This window comes from Puma concolor, chromosome B2, assembly GCF_028749965.1.
Source record: "Puma concolor isolate L17-30 chromosome B2, mPumCon1.1.hap2, whole genome shotgun sequence".
NCBI classification, from domain to species: Eukaryota; Metazoa; Chordata; class Mammalia; order Carnivora; family Felidae; genus Puma; species Puma concolor.
In genome coordinates this window covers 137,157,466-137,177,308 of record NC_141671.1, presented here as the reverse complement: position 1 = coordinate 137,177,308, position 19,843 = coordinate 137,157,466, and the positions used below count along the sequence as shown (strand labels likewise).

At 48.0% G+C, this 19,843-nt stretch overlaps 1 protein-coding gene across 1 annotated transcript; it reads right to left on the bottom strand.

The window, feature by feature from the left end:
- Window positions 1-6,259: 6,259 nt before the first annotated feature.
- On the bottom strand, window positions 6,260-16,259 carry LOC147581291 (UL16-binding protein 1-like). The gene is made up of 5 exons (XM_086708111.1): window positions 16,037-16,259; window positions 10,019-10,282; window positions 9,510-9,782; window positions 8,671-8,777; window positions 6,260-7,325 (listed from the first exon to the last, which is right to left on the bottom strand). Exons 1-5 carry the CDS (start codon window positions 16,125-16,127, stop codon window positions 7,314-7,316), a joined length of 747 nt encoding a protein of 248 aa, XP_086564237.1. The 5' UTR covers window positions 16,128-16,259; the 3' UTR covers window positions 6,260-7,313.
- Window positions 16,260-19,843: the final 3,584 nt, after the last annotated feature.

The following is a 19,843-nucleotide window of genomic DNA, read 5'->3' as shown; positions in this document are numbered from 1 at the left end:
CGTCCTTGCCTGGTGTCTAGGCGGGCAGGCGGTATTGTGGGCACAATGGGGGGGACATAGGGGACCAGTGGTCCCTGACTGCTGGGGAGGTCTTAGCCTGGTAGCAGGATGGGGAGACCCCCAGACTCTCATTCTGCTCGATCCACAGACACCTTTTCCCATTCAAGGAGAAAATAGACTAAGACCTCCTACTCTACACAGTCCCCATGTAGAAAAATGAATTCCAAGTGACCATCGTCTTCACGGTCCTAAGGCTGTGGGAAAGTGGATGAAGCCCATACTAGTGTGCTGAACCTGTCTCTACTCAAGAGCATAGGGAATAGAGCAAACTCTGTGATTTAACAGATATTTAGGAAATTAGTTCTGGGCAGATTCACTAGGAGCATATTCAGGAAAGGCAACGCTGTGTCGTTTGGAGGACGAGACACTCAAGGGAGGGTATTATGCTAAGTGAAATTAGAGAAAGACAAAAATCATATGACTTCACTCATATGAGGACTTCAAGAGACAAAACAGATGAACATAAGGGAAGGGAAATAAAAATAATATAAAAACAGGAACGGGGGCAAGACAGAAGAGACTCATAAATATGGAGAACAAACTGAGGGTTATGGGAGGGGTTGTGGGAGGGGGGGATGGGCTAAATGGGTCAGGGGCGCTAAGGAATCTACTCCTGAAATCATTGTTGCACTATATGCTAATTTGGATGTAAATTTAAAAACAAAATTCAAAAAACGGATGATTGCTATGACTTCAATCTTCTTGAATTTGTTGAGTCTTGATTTGTGGGCTAATATGTTATCTATTCTGGAGAATGTTCCACGTGTACTTGAAAAGAATGTGCATTCTGCTGTTTTAGGATGGAGTGTTCTGAATATACTATTAAATACATCTGGTGCAGCATCATTCAAAGCCATCATTTCTTCATTCATTTTCTGTTTAGATGACCTGTCACTTGATGTGAGTAGGGTGTTAAAGTCCCCTACTATTATTCTGTTATTATCTAATAGTTCTTTAATATTTGTTATTAACTGTTTTATGTATTTGTGTGCACCCATTGGGGTGCATAAATGTTTACAATTGTTATATCTCCTTGTTGGATTGTCCCCTTTATGATATTATATGTAATTATATATAATCAATATATAATTATATTAGTATTATATAAATATGTTTATTAATATCATTATCATATTCCTTCTTTTTTTCTTATTATTTTTCTTTTTTTTTAATGTTTATTTATTTTTGAGAGCAAGAAGGACAGAGTATAAGTGGACAAGGGGCAAAGAGAGAGAGAGACAAAGAATCTGAAGCAGGCTCTAGGTTCTGAGCTGTCAGCACAGAGCCTGATGCGAGGCTTGAACCCAAGAACCGTGATCACGACCTGAGCTGAAGTCGGACGCTTAACCGACTGAGCCACCCAGGCACCCTGCAAGTGCACAAGTCTTAATTCAATCTGGATGAACAGCAGTTAGCTGTCTTATCATCTATGTTTTCTAGCAGATTTTTTGCCCTTGCAGCCAGACTTGCAGGCAAGCAATGGGGAAAAGTTTGGGGCACCTGAGGGAAGAATTTATATTGCCATGTTTCCTTACCAGTGAGGTGCCAAACCCATCTATACTATGATCTGATTTCACCTTCTACCTGACATTTCCACATGTTAGCTTTAGCCTACTTTAGCACCTTCACTTTCATACTGTCTCAATCATGCTGCCATTAAACCAACATTTAAATAACTTAAAATCGGGGCACCTGGGTGGCTCTGTCGGTTAAGCATCTGACTTCGGTGTATGTCATGATCTCAGTTTGTGCATTCCAGCACCACATCGGGCTCAGCTGCTGACAGTGTGGAGCCAGCTTGGGATTCTCTTTTGCGCTCTCTGTGCCCCTCCCCCACTCACGCTTTTTTCTTTCTTTCTCTCAAAATAAATGCATAAACTCAATAAATGAATACATAAATCTAGATATTGATTCATAAATAACTTAAAATTCACAATTCACACCAATGTGGTGATGAAGGGGAAAGTCTTCACCTCTTGAATCTGATAGAGTTCTGAATCTTGGTTAGGGCTCTATTTCCACCTACCCAAAGAGACTCCAGTGACAGAGATGTTAAGGAGGGCTGCCCATCCTTCACAGCAAGAGAGACCCCAGCCCTGGCCTTCAGGGCAGGGAGGGCTAACACCTGAATTAGGAGACCGGGGGTGGGGGGGGGGCACCCTCAGCAGGAGCAAGCACTGGATTATTGCATCATCTCCCACTAATGTCTTATTTCATTCCTACTTGAGTTTAGGAAACCACCCAGCCAATGACTCATAGTTCTTTTTTTTTTTTTTTTTTTTTTTGATTCATAGTTCTATGCAGACATTCCTCCCTAGTTGTGAGTGTATGACCAAGAGCCACTGGCTCTCCTGGGCTTTTGTATGCTGGCCCACACTGCAGCTTTTGGAGTCGGCAGCCTCCCTAGTCACATGAGCCAAGCTCTTCTTATCTGTCTGTCTACACCTCATACTGGTTCTGTCAGGGGAGCTCTGACTGAAATAGGAGGGTAAGGAAGACTGAATGGAAGGTAGTATTTGTGCCCCGCTTTCCTGAGTTCCAGGCTGTTGGCCCATGTAATCCAGAACACCTGACAGAGGAATGTGCCAGAACACAAAGCCTAGAGGCATGATGGTGAGGACCTCAGGGTATTTGTTGGAGGGTAAGAAATGGGATGGGAGGCTGTGAGGGAAATCCCTTGGCAGCCATGAGTTTGGAGCAGGAAAGTATTTGGGCACACGCACGTACACACATACACACACGCACATACATACACGTGCATGCATGCACACATGCACCCCCCCCACCCCACCCCACCCCCCACACACACACACACATACACGGCTTGGAGGGCGATCTCACTGCAAAAGAGCTGATTCAGTTGCCCGCCCTCTCCTGCACCAAAGTGAGGGTCGGGCTCCGTAGAGATCAGTGTGCACAGCTCCGATCCGGGACTTAGCGGCTTTCCTGTCCACGAGGCCCTGGGCTGGCCATGCTGAGGACGTGGAGGAGACAGAAGCTGCCGGAGCACAGAGTCCGAAGGGAACAAAGAGGGAGGACCCGCCTTGAAAAAATGACCAGGCTGTGTTCCGAGTCACTCACCTTGTCACATCAAATTCTGAAACACGAGTGGTCCTTAAATTCCCATTTTTTGGAACGATAAAAATGTTTGAAACAGGCCTGAACTATAAAGAAGTTGCGAGTCCTGTACAGACGCTTCTCTTCCTGAACCGTATGACAGTAAGCGGTCACACCGATGTCCTCCCACTTTTCGTGATGTCCCCTGATGCCACACACTTTGGGACGTATTTCCCACCCACCGGGACATTCTCCCGCATCACCACGGATCATCCCATACTGAGTCAGGGCCCCCGACCACCGCCTCGTCCTCAGACTCTGCTTCCAGTTGTCCCAACAACGTCCATCATGGTCACAGACAGGGATGGACTTAGGCATTTTCCATTTCCTGGGTGTGCTGAAAATGGGGGCTACAGAGTTTTATGTGCCTTTTTGGTTGATTGCTTTAATTTTTACACGTGGTAGAGAGATTTAGATTCACGAGGCCACTGTTAGGGGATGTCAGCCAGATGTCCTCAAATACACATTTGAAAGCTGTGTTCCCCTGGTGTTCGGGTCCGTCTTTGTATCACTTTGGAAAGTACTTCCGATTAGTCTTTTTTTTTTTTAATTTTTTTTTTCAACGTTTTTATTTATTTTGGGGACAGAGAGAGACAGAGCATGAACGGGGGAGGGGCAGAGAGAGAGAGGGAGACACAGAATCAGAAACAGGCTCCAGGCTCCGAGCCATCAGCCCAGAGCCTGACGCGGGGCTCGAACTCCCGGACCGCGAGATCGTGACCTGGCTGAAGTCGGACGCTTAACCGACTGCGCCACCCAGGCGCCCCCGCTTCCGATTAGTCTTAAGCAGAGAGAAACAAATCTCTTAACATGGTGTATGTGTTGTACTTCACTCGGATATCATATTGCTAATGGTTGCTACGGCACATAACACCGCAGCGAAAACACATACATCTCCACGCTTTTTGGTCTCTGTGTTTTCCAGCCTGGAAGGAACACTGGGATTGCCGTGCAGTGGGCTGAACATCAACTACTGTCTGGACGTGGTGAAATAGAGGGCAAATGAGTGATTCCATTTATACTCCTACCAACACCTAAGAGAACTCGTGTTAGTCTATTTCCTGTCCACTTGCTATAGATATATTTAGGATGTTGTCAAAAAGTAAACCAATAATAAAATAAAATTTTGTCCGTTTGATGCCTATGTGGGGCCTCCCATTGTTATTTGTGTTATCTTGATTATTGAGGATGTGTTCAATGATTTCATAGGCTTATTTATCATCTGGAACTTGCTCTAAGCCCTTGCACAACTCTTAGAATGACTTATGTATCTGTAGGAGCTCTTTATATATTCTGGATACCAATCCTTTGCTCATGGAAGAATAACTTAATTTTTAGAAGCAGATCTGTTTCTGCCAGGAAGATTCACTGTGCACTGAAGGAGGTGACTCAGCGGGGAGAGACGACAGGAGAGTCACTCCTGTAGATGGGGGATCAGGGGAAATCAGAAAGATTCTCGATTACTTCATATTCAAATGTTTGTTTGCAGTTGGCATGTTGGATTTGCATTGTTTGCACTGAGACCCACAGATGGCTCCTTGAAATGTGATTTTTGGAGTGAGCCTTAAATTCTCTGCTTCCACAAGAAATCTAGCAGAATCACCAGTTATATTTACCCCACAAAGTGAGGAAGAGCAAGGAGTTCTTTAGGGGATAAAACACAAATTCCAAGTTAACTACCATTTTTATTACAGTGATATTTTATTTAAATATATTTACATAGAAATTACTGAAGAGAACTATCACATATATATTGTTCTCATTAGACATCAATGAGGTCATTTATCAGAAAAAAAAATCCCTGAGTTTCCATAACTTCAAATGATATTTTTTGGCACAAGTGTCTGCAGAACAAGGCCAAAGTGCATAGAAGAATCTGATATTCCACAACCAAAGGACGAGATGGAAAACGTTCTCTTTGTTGAGATTCCTTAGTCAAGCATTTAAACATTTCAGAGCAAGAATTCCATCACTTTGGGGCGCCTGGGTGGTTCAGTCAGTTAAGTGTCCGACTCTGGCTCAGGTCATGATCTCAGGGTTCGTGAGTTCCAGCCCCACGTCGGGTTCTCTGCTGTCAGTGTGGAGGCTGCCTCAGATCCTCTCTCTCCCTCTGTCTCTCTGCCCCTCCCCCGTGCATGCTCTCGCTCACAAGTAAAGAAACATTTAAAAATAAATAAATAAAATGATTCTATCACTTAGTATCAAAAGAAAATGAAATAACATACTAAGGAAAGTGCTAAATAAAAGTGCATTCCCCAAATGCATGAATGGACATGGATGTTACATGTGCTGCACCATGTGGTCTGATTTCTCTGGATTCTTTTTGGTTTTTTCATTTTTTTTTTAACGTTTATTTATTTTTGACACAGAGAGAGACAGAGCATGAGCGGGGGAGGGGCAGAGAGAGAGGGAGACACAGAATCTGAAACAGGCTCCAGGCTCCGAGCAGTCAGCACAGAGCCCGACGCGGGGCTCGAACTCACAGACCGCGAGATCATGACCTGAGCCGAAGTCGGCCCCTTAACTGACTGAGCCACCCAGGCGCCCCTGTTTTTTTCATCTTTTTTAAATTTACATTCAAGTTCGTTATCATGTTAATGCCCCTTAGCCATTTAGCCTATCCCTCCTCCTACAGCTCCCACAGTAACCCTCTGTTTGTTCTCCACATTTAAGAGTCTCTTATGTTTTGTTCCCATCGCTGTTTTTATATTATTTTTGCTTCCCTTCCCTTGTGTTCATCTGTTTTGTATCCTCAAGTCCTCATATGAGTAAAGTCATATATTTGTCTTTCTCTAATTTCGCTTAGCATAATACCCTCTAGTTCCATCCACGTGGTGGCAAATGGCAAGATTTCATTCTTTTCGATTGCTGAGTAATACTGCATTGTGTGTGTGTATAGATATATATAGATATATATATCTATTTTTAGTTTTTGGAGGAACCTCCATACTGTTTTCCAGAGTGGCTGCACCAGCTTGCATTCCCACCAACAACGCAAAAGAGATCCTCTTTCTCTGCATCCTCACCAACATCTGTCATTGCCTGAGTTAATGTTCCCCATTCTGACAGGTGTCGGGTGGTATCTCATGGTGGTTTTGATTTGTATTTCCCTGATGATGAGTGATATGGAGCATTTTTTCATGTGTGGGTTGGCCATCTGGATGTCTTCTTTGGAGAAGTGCCTATTCATGCCTTTTGCCCATTTCCTCACTGGATTATTTGTGTTTTGGGTGTTGAGTTTGATAAATTCTTTATAGATTTTGGATACTAACCCTTTATGTGATATGTCATTTGCAAATATCTTCTCCCATTCCGTTGGCTGCGATTTAGTTTAAAAAAATTTTTTTTTAACATTTATTTATTTTTGAGACAGAGAGAGACAGAGCATGAACGTGGGAGGGTCAGAGAGAGAGGAAGACACAGAATGTGAAACAGGCTCCAGGCTCTGAGCAGTCAGCACAGAGCCCGACGCGGGGCTCGAACTCATAGACCACGAGATCATGACCTGAGCCGAAGTCGGACGATCAACCGACTGAGCCACCCAGGCGCCCCGGCTGCCATTTAGTTTTGCTGATTGTTTCCTTCGCTGTGCAGAAGCTTTTTATTTGATGAGGCCCCAAAAGTTCAGTTTTACTTTTGTATCCCATGCCTCTGGAGACGTGTTGAGTAAGAAGTTGCTGCGGCCAAGATCAAAGAGGTTTTGGCCTGCTTTCTCCTCGAGGATTTTGACGGCTTCCTGTCTTACATTGAGGTCTTTCATCCACTTTGAGTTTATTTTTGTGTCTGGTGTGAGAAAGTGGTCCAGGTTCGTTTTTCTGCACATTGCAGCCCAGTGTTACTAGCACCACTGGGAAGAGACTGTCTTTATTCCATTGGATATTCTCTCCTGCTCATTCGTTGGCCATACGTTTGTGGGTCCATTTCTGGGTTTTCTATTCTCTTTCATTGATCTGAGTGTCTGTTTTTGTGCCAGTACCATACTGTCTTGATAATTATGGCTTTGTAATAGCTGGAAGTTGGTGACGTCGCTGGATTCTTAAAGTCTGGTCTAAAAACGAACAGCAAGTGATCCAAAGGTAGTCTAGCAAAACAGAATCGCTAAGCAGGACGACACTCTCGGGGGCTTCCTGGTATAATCAGCAGCCTTGAGAAAAGAACAGGTGTTGGTCTCGTGGCTGAGAACTTCCTGGGCCAGTTGCCCTGGGGCTGCCCTTCCCCACCTACCCCCGCACCCAGAGTCCAGCCCTCATTGAGGGACATGTACTTCCCTCCAGCCATCTCCCCAGCCCTGGGTCCAACCGCCTTTACAAACCTCCTCCCTCTGGAAACAAATCACTGAGTCATCCCCAGGCGCTGTTACCAAGGGTTTGGGCTCAGGAAGTAACAAATCATTCTGCCCACTTGACTCGGGTTCTAATTCTGCCTCTGATGGGCAGTCCTACAGGACCTGGTGAGGGATCTGACAGCAGACAGGGGCCTGCGCTTGGTACCTCTAACCTTGCGGAATTTTGAAGCAAAGATCCTTTCCTCTCCCTTCCCTCCCAGCCTCCCAGCTAGCAGCACTCAGAGCCCTTAGCATGATGCTCCGTCCCCCATCCCGTCCATTCCTGGTCCGGCTCAGCTGGGAGCACCCCCAGCAACTCAGCCCCCCATCTCCAGGGTCAGCTCTGCACCCGCATCTCCCGGGTCAGCTCTGCCACCCCATCTCCCGGGTCAGCTCTCCCCCCGCATCTCCCGGGCCCGCTCTGTCCCCCCGTCTCCCGGGTCAGCTCTGCTCCAAGCAGGGGTGCTCAGTGGCTCCGGATCTGAGGTCTGCAGGAAGCGAGCTGCCAGTGCCTGCAGCAGCCTGAGCCGGATTCCCCACGCTTCTACATCTTGCCACGCACAGTCTCTACTGTTCACTTTCTGCCTCACGTACTAAGACCCAAGCCACTGTCTGGGGGAACACAGCACTCAACTCCAGGCTTTCGAGTTGCCTCTGCCCGGCCTTCCCACTCCCTCCCCCGGAACAGAAACTGGTGCCTCTCCTCGTAGGCCCCTGGATGGAGTCCCCTTCCCTGAGACATCACGTGGAGCCACCACGCCTCGCGTGCTCCAGTGTGAGTACTGCCCAAGCTGTGCGTCCCTCTCCCCGCACACCACCCGCACTGGGCCAAATTGGCTCTCTTCGATCTAGAATCAGGTCTGAGTCAGGCCTGACCTTGCTACATCTCCTTAGCGTCAACAGGCCTTATGCATTGGGGGGCCCCTCCCCTTTCCCAGCGGCCTTAACAGTGAGGCCTTATGACAACTCAGGGCTGAGCTTGTCCACATTACTGCTAACAACTGACAGGGGAACTCATCACCTCGTCTCACTTCTGTGATGACAAGGTTCAGTGAGTGGGGAGGGTCGGGTGGGGGAGTCACCTGTCCCTGTCCTCACACCAGGCCATTTGCCCCTCTCTTCCCGCTCCATCTCCTCTCAGTACCTGTCACTCTCAAAGACTCTACCTGGATGCCAATTATGATTAAGCGGCTGAGAATCACAGGGAGGATCCAGGTGATGGGTCTGAGGGCCGTGGCCCCGGACTGGGCCGTGACTTGCTGCGAGCCTGGCGGGGCTGAAATGGAAACACAAGAGGGTTTCAGACCCAAATCTTGTTTCAGTCTTAAATCGGAAGAGATACCCCCTCTGCTCCTCCTGCCCCAGATGATCCCACACTGCAGATGCTTTCTGTCACTCTACATTGTGGCAGCTGCTGTGACAGGTTCTGGAGTGGGAACCGAGGAAAGACTCAGGACCTGTCCCGAAGGACCTCGCACAGCTAAAGGGGGAAGCACGGGTTCCAACATAACTGGTCACTCCTGCTGTGGCAGAAGAGGTGGTCACGGAGCACGAGGGTGGTGACAGTTGACCCCCTCTCTGGAGCTAACAGTGCACGTGGCCAGGAATGATCCCCGGCCAGAGACAAGATGAGATGAGAAGATCAATGATTCTCAGAAAAGGGAAGAGCGAGAAGGAATCTCTGGAATCAGACTGACACCCTCATGTTTGGGGCCAAGAGGGAATCCAAGAAATCCCAGAAAACTAAAGGACATGTAGCAAGGAAGAGATTTCAGGAGATGAGAAGGGAAAGGAAGGATGCTAGAACATATCTGTGGCCATTACTCTCCCCAAAAGAAGTTCACCATGGATGGATCACCTTCTCTGGCTCTGTTTCTCTCTCTCTCTCTCTCTCTCTCTCTCTCTCTCTCTCACACACACACACACACACACACACACACACGCACACTACAGTGGAGAAGGTAGGCCCGATTTCAAGAGAACAACTTCATCCAGTCTTCTGAGTTACCTGTTGTCTCCCACAGTTCATCCCAGTGCATCAATATTCGCTCAAGCCACTTGTTACAATCTCCAACTGAGATCTTCATGAGGGAATTGGTCAAATCTCTGTCACTCTCCCATGAGGCCTTTATCTGTCGGCCTCTAGGACGAAGTGTCCAATTTCCACTCTCTGAGTTAAAGAAGTAGGATATCTGTTCATTGATGTCAAACTCCCAGGATCCGCTGGTGCGTCCGTTGTCCCCACGCACACACACCAGCCTGCCCTGCAGGGAGAGAGAATCTGTCCCCCACCCCCACCATGGGCATGAGGTCAGCCTCTGGTCTTGACCGATCCCTTGTCCCACCCGCTGTCCACTCCTCAGCTCCCCTTCACCCTTCTTGGTCCTGTTCGGTCCCTCTTGACTGCCCTGGCTGCTGGGCCACGTGTGTGGGACCCATGTCTAAGTTGTACATGAACACAATAGGTCCCTGGCCCTACAAACTGTTCTACTTCTGCCCTGGGCCTTTACGACTTACCACTGGGTATAAGATCCGCTGCTTTCCAGTCAAGTAGTTTCTTCTTGAGCTCTTCTGCCAGGTCTTTCAGAGTTTCGGTCTGTCTCTCCCAAAACACTATGTCATTCACATTCCTCCCCAGAGGACCAAAGACTTCGACCTTCTTGTTCCCACAGGCGTAATACAGAAACCTGTTTCCATTGACCTTGCCTCGAATCTCACACCATGGTTGTCCAGGATTGGGCTTTGGTGTGATGGGGAATTCAAAGGCAGGAGAAAGAGCATCTGCAAATGAAAACGTAAGTTAGGGTTGGGGTTGGAAGAACAGACCCAGAGGCGTCCCTCTCCCACCCATGTGACAGTCATTGTATCTCTGCAGGGCTGGCCTAGCAGAGCAAAGGCGGCCCCTGCACAGCCCCTCCCCCCTAACAATTGAAGGCTGGCGCACTTCCCTTCTTGGAAAAGGACCAAGGATCGGGATTCCTCTGCCTGACCAGAAACCATACAGCCAGGGACATGTCCCCTGTGTCTACCAGGCTGATATCCAGCGTCACTCAGTCTTTAATCAATTCAGGCACGTGCTACGCTGGCCATGGGAAGAAGACGTCTACATGCCGGCTGATGGTCAGGATCTATCCCAGTGTCTCGAAGAAGATGAGGGGCGCCAGGGTGGCTCAGTCAGCGGAGCGTCCGACTTCAGCTCGCGTCATGATCTCACGGCTCGTGAGTTCGAGCCCCGCGTCGGGCTCTGTGCTGACAGCCCAGAGCCTGGAGCCTGCTTCGGATTCTGTGTCTCCCTCTCTCTGCCCCTCCTCCACTCATGCTCTCTCTCTCTCTCTCTCTCTCTCTCTCTCTCTCAAAAATAAACAAACATTAAACATTAAATTATTAAAGAAAATTATTATTAAATAAAATTATTGTAAAATTAAATTATTAAATAAAAACAAACATTAAAAAAATGTTTTTAATAAGATGAGAGACCGTGAGGGGGCCTACTCCTGAGGAGCTGAGTCAGGGCGGGACAGGGTGAGGATAGAATCCAAAGTCAGAGAAGAGAGATTTGCAATCCTGGGTCCCAGCATTTAGCACAGGCCTGGTCATGGTGATCATCTACCATTAGGATGGGCCTTGGAGGCTTGGAAAAAAGGATGATCCACACGGCACAGACTAGAATATCAGGAATTCCATGACAGATAGTGGTAAGGGATTAAAAAGGCCCGGAGAAGTGCATATGACAGAACAAATGTAGTAAGAAATGCCAAAACAAAACCAAAAATATGCCCATCAACTATGCTCACGGAGCGGTCTGGAGGACTCTCAATGAAACTCATAAAAAATGCATGGTCCCACTGAGAAGGAGAACTACAGAGCCATTTCCCCGATGAACATGGATGCAAAAATTCTCAACAAGTTACTAGCCAACCCATGCCAACAATCCATTAAAAGAAGTACTCACCACGATCAAGTGGAATTTATTCCTGGGATGCAAGGCTGCTTCAATATCCACAAATCAATCAACATGATGCCTCACATTAATAAAAGAAAGAACAAGAACACGATCCTCTCAATAGATACAGAAAAAGCATTTGACAAGATACAGTATCCTTCTTGATGAAAACCCCCAAGAAAGGATGGATAGAAGGAACATACCCCAAGATCACAAAGGCCAGGTAGGAAACACCCACCGCTGATATCATCCTCAAGGGGGAAAAACAGAACTTTCCCCTAAGGTCAGGAACATGACAGGGATGCCCGCTGTCACCACCGTTGTTCAACATAGCGTTGGAAGTCCTAGCCTCAACAATCAGACAACAAAAAGAAATAAAAGGCATTCAAATCAGCAAGGAAGAAGGAAACTTTCATGCTTCCTAGATGACATAATACTCTATGTGGAAAACCCAAAAGACTCCACCAAAAATCTGCTACGACTGATACATGAATTCAGCAAAGTTGCAGGATATAAGTCAATGTACAGAAATCTGTGGCATTTGTCTACACCAATAATGAAGCAGCAGAAAGAGCAATCAAGGAATCAACCCCATGGTACTGAAAACCATAAAATACCTAGGAATGAATTCACCAAAGAGGTGAAAGATCTATATGCTGCGAAGTACAGAAATCTCGGAAAGAAATTCAAGAGGACAAAGAAGTAGAAAAACATCCCATGCTCGTGGATTGAAAGAGGAAATATTGTTATAATGTCAACACTACCCAAAGCCACCTGCATATTCAATGCAATCCCTATCAAACGGACACCAGCATTCTTCACAGAGCTAGAACAAACAATTCCAAAATTTGCAGGGAACCAGAAATGACCCGAATATCCAAAGCACTGTTGAAAGGGAACACCAAAGCTGGAGGCATCACAATTCCAGACTCTAAGCTGTATTACAAAGCTGTAATCATCAAGACAGTATGGTACGGGCACAAAAACAGACACATAGATCAAAGGAACGGAACAGAAAACCCAGAAAGAGACCCACAAACATATGGCCAACTAATCTTTGACAAAGCAGGGAAGACTATCCAGTGGGAATTAAGTCTCTTCAGCAAATGGTGTTAGGAAAACTGGACAGCCCATGCAGAAGAACGAACCTGGGCCACTTTCTTACATCATACACAAAATAAACTCAAAATGAATAAAAAATTAAAAAAAAAACACCTAAATGTGGGACAGGAAACCATCCAAATCCTAGAGGAGAAAACAGGCTACAATCGCTTTGACCTCGGCTGCAAAAACTTCTTACCTGACATGTCTCTGGAGGCAAGGAACACAAAAGCAAACATGAACCGTTGGGACCTAATCAAGACGAGGTCTGTTTCCTTCCGCACATTCAACAAAACTAAAAGTCCATGGACGGAACGAGAGAAGATATTTGCAAATGAGATATCCGAGAAAGGGTTACTATCCAAAATCTATCAAGAACTTATCAAACTCAACACCCAAAAAACAAATAATCCAGTGAAGAAAGAGGTAAAAGACACGAACAGACACTTTTCCAAAGAAGTCATCCAGATGGCCAACAGGCACATGAAAAGATGCTCAACATCACACATCATCAGGGAAGTACAAGTCAAAACCACAATGAGATACCACCTCGCACCAGTCAGAATGGCGAAAATCATCAACTCGGGAAACATCAGCTATTGGCAAGGATGTGGAGGAAGGTAAAGCGTTTTTCACTGCTGCTGGGACTGCAAACTGGTGCAGCCACTAGGGAAAACAATATGGAAGTTCCTCAAAAAATTAAAAGTATAACTAGCCTATGACCCCTTAGTTGCACTACGAGGTACCGCTCCAAAGGATACCAAAATGCTGATTTTAAGGGGCACATGCACCCCAGTGTTTTAGCAGCACTATCCACAATAGCCAAATTATGGAATGGGCCCAAACGTCCATTGAGTCACAAACGGATAAAGAAGATCTAGTAGAAATACACAATGGAATACTACTTGGTGATCAAGAGGAATGAAGTCTTGCCATTTGCAGCCTGTGGATGGAACTAGAGTATATCATGCTAAGCAAAATAAGTCAGTCAGGGAAAGAAATATCATATGATTTCACGCATATGTGGAAAGTTAAGAAACACAGCAGATGAACATAGGGGAAGGGAACGAAAAATAAGATACAAACAGAGAGGGAGGCAAACCATAAGAGACTGAAATACAGAGAAGAAACTGAGGGTTGCTGGAGGGGTAATGGGTGGGGGGATGGGCTGAATGGGTGGGGGGCATTAAGGAGGGCACCTGTTGGGACAAGCATGGTGTTACATGTAATTGATGAATCCCTAAATTCTACTCCTGAAACCATTATTACGCCATGTTAGCTTAGATTTTAATAAAATTCAAAAAACAGAAACCAAAAAACAATGCATGGTGAGAAGGCACCAAAATCCTGAAGAAGCTTAGTAATGGCAGGGCGCCTGGGTGGCTCAGTCAGTTAAGTGTGCAACTTTGGCTCAGGTCATGATCTCCCAGTTTGTGGCTCGAGCCCTGCATCGGGCTTTGCACTGACAGTGCAGAGCCTGCATGGGATTCCTTCTCTCTCCTTCTCTGTCTCTCTTCTCTCTCTGCCCCTCCCCCATTTGCGCTGTGTGTGTGTCTCTCTCTCTCTCAAGAAATTAAAACAAAAGAAGCTTAGTGATGGCTATCTTTGAAGGCAGAAGCTTGGCGGTAATGGGACGGTGTTGCAGAAATAGGCTCCCAGTGGTATTGGCGGTGGGAAGTCCTGATATAATAGATTTGAGGTACAGGCGCTCAACTGTCCGAAGCAGGGAGGCAGCAACGATTGAAATGATCCTAGAATGTTCCTAGACACGGGAAAGCAGCCGGGGGCCTGACCCACAGAAAGCTGTCCATCCCTCTGGCTCACAGAACACATGACTGTAAAGGCAAAGTAGTTGGACAGCCAACCCGAAGACTGCTGGAGTTAAACAATAAAAGCAAAGACCAATCCCCAAGATGGATGAGGAGGAAGCTGAAAGCAGTGACCCCACAGAGACTCTGGATCCTCTGCCCAGGTTCCAGAACGGAGCCGCCTCTCAGAACTGCAACTCTTTACTAGAAGCAGAAGCCAGGTTCCAATCAGGAGGGACCCTTCAGGTCAACAGCAAGAGCAATGCTTCCTGCTGGCCTTCCCCAAAGAGCCATGTGGTCATTTACAGGGGTGAGCGTACTCTGGGGAGCAGAGACCACCCGGACGTTTTCACTGCGTAAACCTACTGCGTGAGTTGACACCATCCACAGGGATCGAAAGCGTCCTCAGGGGCCCCTGTTATTGAGCTGGTGCAGGGCAGGGGGTGCCCCAGATAATGAAAAGACACCTCTCCCAGCCCCTGTTCACAGCGACATCATTTGGCTCAGGTACCCACATCACCATGTGGTCCTTTCGCATCCCCCACCTTTGTCCCAGGAGTGAAAATCTTTGCAGTTGAATTACTTGTGGGTAGGGGGCTAGGTTGCAAGGAAATTCAAGTACAGTACTCTTACACGGCCTTCTCTTCTCTCCAAACAGAATGTTTAAAAAGTACTTATCCTGGATGCAGTGAGATGAGTACCAACATCAAAACCTCTCTGAATGCAAGGGCATGAAGGAGCCCTCTTGTATTTTCACTTAAATGCCAGCCCGGTGCAAAGATTTTCTGCATCTGTTAAATATTTCCCAGGTCTCTGCTGTAAGTAACCGACAGTGCTCTTGTAGCAGGGAAGCGGCCATAACAATCCCTGGATGAATGAGTGTGGCTGAACCTGCTTCCTCGGTCATAGGACCCTGTAGAAGCTGTGACATAGAGGTATTGTGTTAGGAAAAGGTGCTCTGTGCACTTTGTGACATCCCCTTTGGAATATCGGGAAGAGACCTTTACAGTGTTGGAGCCAGGCAATGCCACTTGAGCAGGGAAAGTCACACGGAGTAAGAGGCTGCCGGTGAGGTCCAGGGGTCTGGTAGCCAGGAGGGCTCTGGCCATAGGATATCAGACCTGCCCACTCTGAGCTGGGAGGTGCTGGGACGTGGCTGGTGGAAGAGCTTCTGGAGCCGGACGCGGGGGGGGGTGGGGGGGGGAGGGGGGCGGTGAACTGAGAAGTCCAAGTGCTCCGGTAACGGGAATGGAGACTCGTGCGGGCAGAGTTGTGTGAGCCGCGTCGCGGGGCAGGTTTATCTGGCAGTTCCTTTGCTGAAGGATCGCCCTCCGTCCTGCCCAAAGCCCGGGGCTCAGGGGCTGAGACTCAGGCTTAGGCTCCGCGAGGAGGCCGTCTTTCCCTCCCCCTGCTCCGGCTCTGCTGCCGCGCCACCACCGGGTCCACCCGGCCGCAGCAGCGCTTTCGGAGGAAACTGCCCATTTACAGTTACCTCTCCGGGTCCCGGGAACCCGCGACCCGCAGACGCCGCGGACGCGGAACAAGCCGGCCGGGGAATAATTGAGGAGGAGGACGGAACGCCACCCGGCGAGAAGGCTCCAGAACCCCTCGGGGCACACCGCAACTCCTTCCAAGTCTTAATGCTCCTCCCGACCGCCGCACTGCCCCCCGCCCAGGTTCTACCTCTGGACTCACAGCCGCGAGGCGCTGAATCTGTTAGCAGAAACCGGAGCAGGAGACAAAGACGGAGGGTGGTGTCCCCAGGCCGAGCCATGGTCGGCAGCGACAGGGCGGCGTGAAGAGCACAGCAGGGCGGACGGGAGTGATCTACCAGCTCGCAGCTGGAGGGAACCGGCGTTTAAGAAGTCCCGACTTCCTACGTGCTCTGAGGGTGGGACAAGTGCAGTTTGCCCTAATATGGGTGTGGGAGGAGTAGAGGTTCCTGTGGGCGGAGCCAGTCACCTGCTTAGCAGCCTTCCTCAGCCTCTTCTGCCCTGGCGTCTCTGGACCAGAAGACGGAGAAAAAGGGGGGCGCCTGGGTGGCTCAGTCGGTTGAGCGTCCGACTTTGGCTCAGGGAGTTCGAGCCCGACGCGGGGCTCTGTGCAGACAGCTCAGAGGCTGGAGCCTGCTTAGGATTCTGTGTCTCCCTCTCTCTCTGCCCCTCCCCTCTCTCTGCCCCTCCCCTCTCTCTGCCCCTCCCCTCTCTGCCCCCCCCTCTCTCTGCCCCTCCCCTCTCTCTGCCCCTCCCCTGCTCATGCTCTGTCTGTCTCAAAAATAAATAAAACATTTAAAAAAAATTTTTTTTAAAGAAGAAAATGGAGAAAAAAAAAGAAGATGGAGAAAAGGGAACTTGGTCGAAAAGTACTGCCAGCCAGGGCGCCTGGGTAGCTCAGGTCCTGATCTCTGTCATGATTTCTGGCTCAGGTCATGATCTCACGATTCCTGAGTTCTCGCACCCGCCCCTCCCCCCCCCCCCCCCCCCCCCCAGCCCCAACCCGAGCTCTGCGCGGTCAGTGTGGAAGTGTCTGTTTCGAGCTGGCTTGGGGTTCTCTGTCTCGCACACTCTCTGCCCCTCCCCTGCTCTCGGGCTCGTGTTCTCTCTCTCTCTCTCTCTTTCTCTCTCTCAAGAATAATTAACTAACCGTTAAAAACAGAAAAAGAAGTACTTCCAGGAGATGGGAGCGAGAGGACAAGGATGGGAGTGCAGGGTGGGAAGCTAAGTCTTAAGACCTCTTGATGCTAGAGGGTTGGGTTTTTTGTTGTTTTTTTTTTTTGTTTGTTTTTGCTTTTGTTAATTGCATGTGCTGTATTAGCATCTGTGTTTTGCTTGTTTTTAAGTTTATTTATTTTGAGAGAGAGAGAGAGAGAGAGAGAGCAGGGGAGGGGCAGAGAGAGAGGGAGAGAGAATCCCAAGCAGGCTGCACACTGTCAGGGAGGAGGACCCCGACTCGGGACTGTATCTCACAAACTGTGAGATCCTGACCTGAGGAGAAACCAAGAGTCGGATGCTTAACCGGCAGAGCCACCCAAACACCCCGATGCTAAAGAGTTTTAGAAAAGCCAGCCTGACTCAGCACAGATTCCTTGGGGGAGGAGAGGGGTAGGCACACCTGTCAGGGGCATTACTCCCATTTGGTGGGAGCAGCATGGTGGCTCCATGTGAGGCACCACTGGGAAGAGAACTCCATCCAGGAGCTAAGAGGAGAGGGTCCAGGGTTTAAGCCCAGGGAGAGGATGGGATCACAGCATACACAGCCTTCGGGAGGACCTCGCCCCAGCCCCACAAGGGATTGCCACCTAGCTGGCACTGTAACTCAGTTTTTAAAAGGCCATTCTACCATCCTGCCAAGCCGGCTGCTTCGGAATGGAGAACATGGTAAGACCAGTGGATTCCAGGAGCGTGGGCCCATTGCCACATTTTGTCTCCTGTGAAGTGAGTTCCTTGATCAGAAGCAACAGCGCATGGAACACAGTGAGAGCGGATAAGGAAGTATACAAGGCCATGGACGGCAGTTTTGGCAAAAGCACTCCATGCAAAGAAGGCAAATCGATATCCACGGTGTAAGTATCTATTTCAAAAACGAGAATGCTGCACCTTTCCATGATGGAAGTGTTCCAGTGGGATCCACATGCCAGCTGGCTCATCACCCTGAGGAAGGGAGCCATGTCACGGCTCAGTGTTAGTCTCTGCTGCTGGCAGATTGGGCACTCAGCAGTGGGCACAGCCAGGTCAGCCTTGGGGAATGACCAGTGCATAACATCCATTCCTGCCACCATAGCTGCTTTGTTCATGAGCCCGCTGGGCAATGCGGGGTGCCTGGGGAGACAGGCTGACTGATATCCACAGAATGGGTCATCCCAGCCATTTGATTAAAATCCTCCTGTCCTTTGGGATGAGCACTGGGTGTTGTGTGTAAGCAACAAACCACGGGAGTCTACCCCAAAAACCAAGAGCACACTTTTTTTTTTCAATATATGAAATTTATTGTCAAATTGGTTTCCATACAACACCCAGTGCTCATCCCAAAAGGTGCCCTCCTCAATACTCATCACCCACCCCCCCCCACCCCCCACCAACCCTCAGTTTGTTCTCAGTTTTTAAGAGTCTCTTATGCTTTGGCCCAAGAGCACACTTTACACACACTGTATGTTAGCCAATTTGACAGTAAATGATATTAAAAATAATAAAATAAAAATAAAATCCTCCTGTTCTGAGGTCACCCTTTGGTGAGCATTCACATGACACCCAAATACCCTTGTGTTTTCAGAGAATTCTCTCCACATACCTCTCCCCCAAATCTCTTTGTCACCAAGTTTCCAATTGGATTTTCCAATCCCTGGCCATCCAGCCAAACCATTGGCCACAGCCCAAAAATTGGTATATAATTGCATATCTGTCCATTTCTCCTTCCAGGCAAAGTGTACAGCCTGGTATAGTGCCTCAAGTTCTGCCCACTAAGAAAATTTCCTTTACCCATTGTCCTTCAGGAATATTCCAGAGAAAGGCTGTGATGCTGAAGCTGTGACTTTCAGGGGGCACCTGCATATCTTACATAACCGTCTGAAAACCAGGCCCACGTCTTCTCTTCCTCTGTCCACTGACAGTAGGGAACTTTCCATGAGACGTTCGGTGCAGGCTGGGAGAGAAAAGGCAGTGTGGCAGGAGTGGGGACCGTGGGCTTTCAGGCAACTTCTTCGCATAACTTCTTTGTGCCTTCAGGGCCTGATCAGGCCAGATCATGCACGTCCCACTTCCATTTGATGATGGAAAGCTGCTGCGTGTGCCCAACTTTATGGCTTGTTGGGTCAGAAAACACCAAACTGATAATGGGCAGTTCAGGTCACATGGTGATTCAAGCCCCCCATTAAGGCCCAGCACAGGCCAAGATTTGTTTTTCAAAAGGAGGGCAGTTATCTGTAGGTGAGAGCAGGGTCCTGCTCCAAATCCTAAAGGCCTACACTGTGACCTACCTATAGAGGCTGCCAAAGGCTCCAAATAGCATCCTTAATTGGAATAAGATGTGCATTGTATCAGGGCCAATATCCTGGCCGTGACACTCCACCATAGTGTTTGTAATCTGTTACCTTTGGGAGAAACTAGAAAAAGAATACCTGGGATTCCTCTATATTATTTCCAATAACTGTATGAATTTATACACATAATATATAGTTATATCAAAAAAATTTTTTTTTAATTTTTTTTGATGTTTATTTATTATTGAGAGACAGACCCAGAGTGTGAGCAGGGGAGGGGTAGAGAGAGGGGGAGACACAGAACCTTAAGCAGGCTCCAGGCTCTGAGCTGTCAGCACAGACCCCGACGCGGGCCTCGAACCCACAAACTGTGAGATCATGACCTGAGCCGAAGTCGGTTGCCTAACCAACTGAGCCACCCAGGTGCCCCTATTATATCAAAATTTTACAAAAATTCATTTAAAAACTGTTAATCTAAAGGAAACCTGCTCCAATGTGAAAAATGGGGGGAAAAA

Excerpts from the sequence above, each read along its gene's own strand:
- LOC147581291 (XM_086708111.1), bottom strand. The coding sequence starts at position 16,127 with ATGGCTCGGCCTGGGGACACCACCCTCCGTCTTTGTCTCCTGCTCCGG. Across the intron at positions 10,283-16,036 it reads TCGCGGCTGTGAGTCCAGAG|ATGCTCTTTCTCCTGCCTTT; the intron begins GTAGAACCTGGG and ends TTTCATTTGCAG. Across the intron at positions 9,783-10,018 it reads AGCGGATCTTATACCCAGTG|ATTCTCTCTCCCTGCAGGGC; the intron begins GTAAGTCGTAAA and ends GGTGGGGGACAG.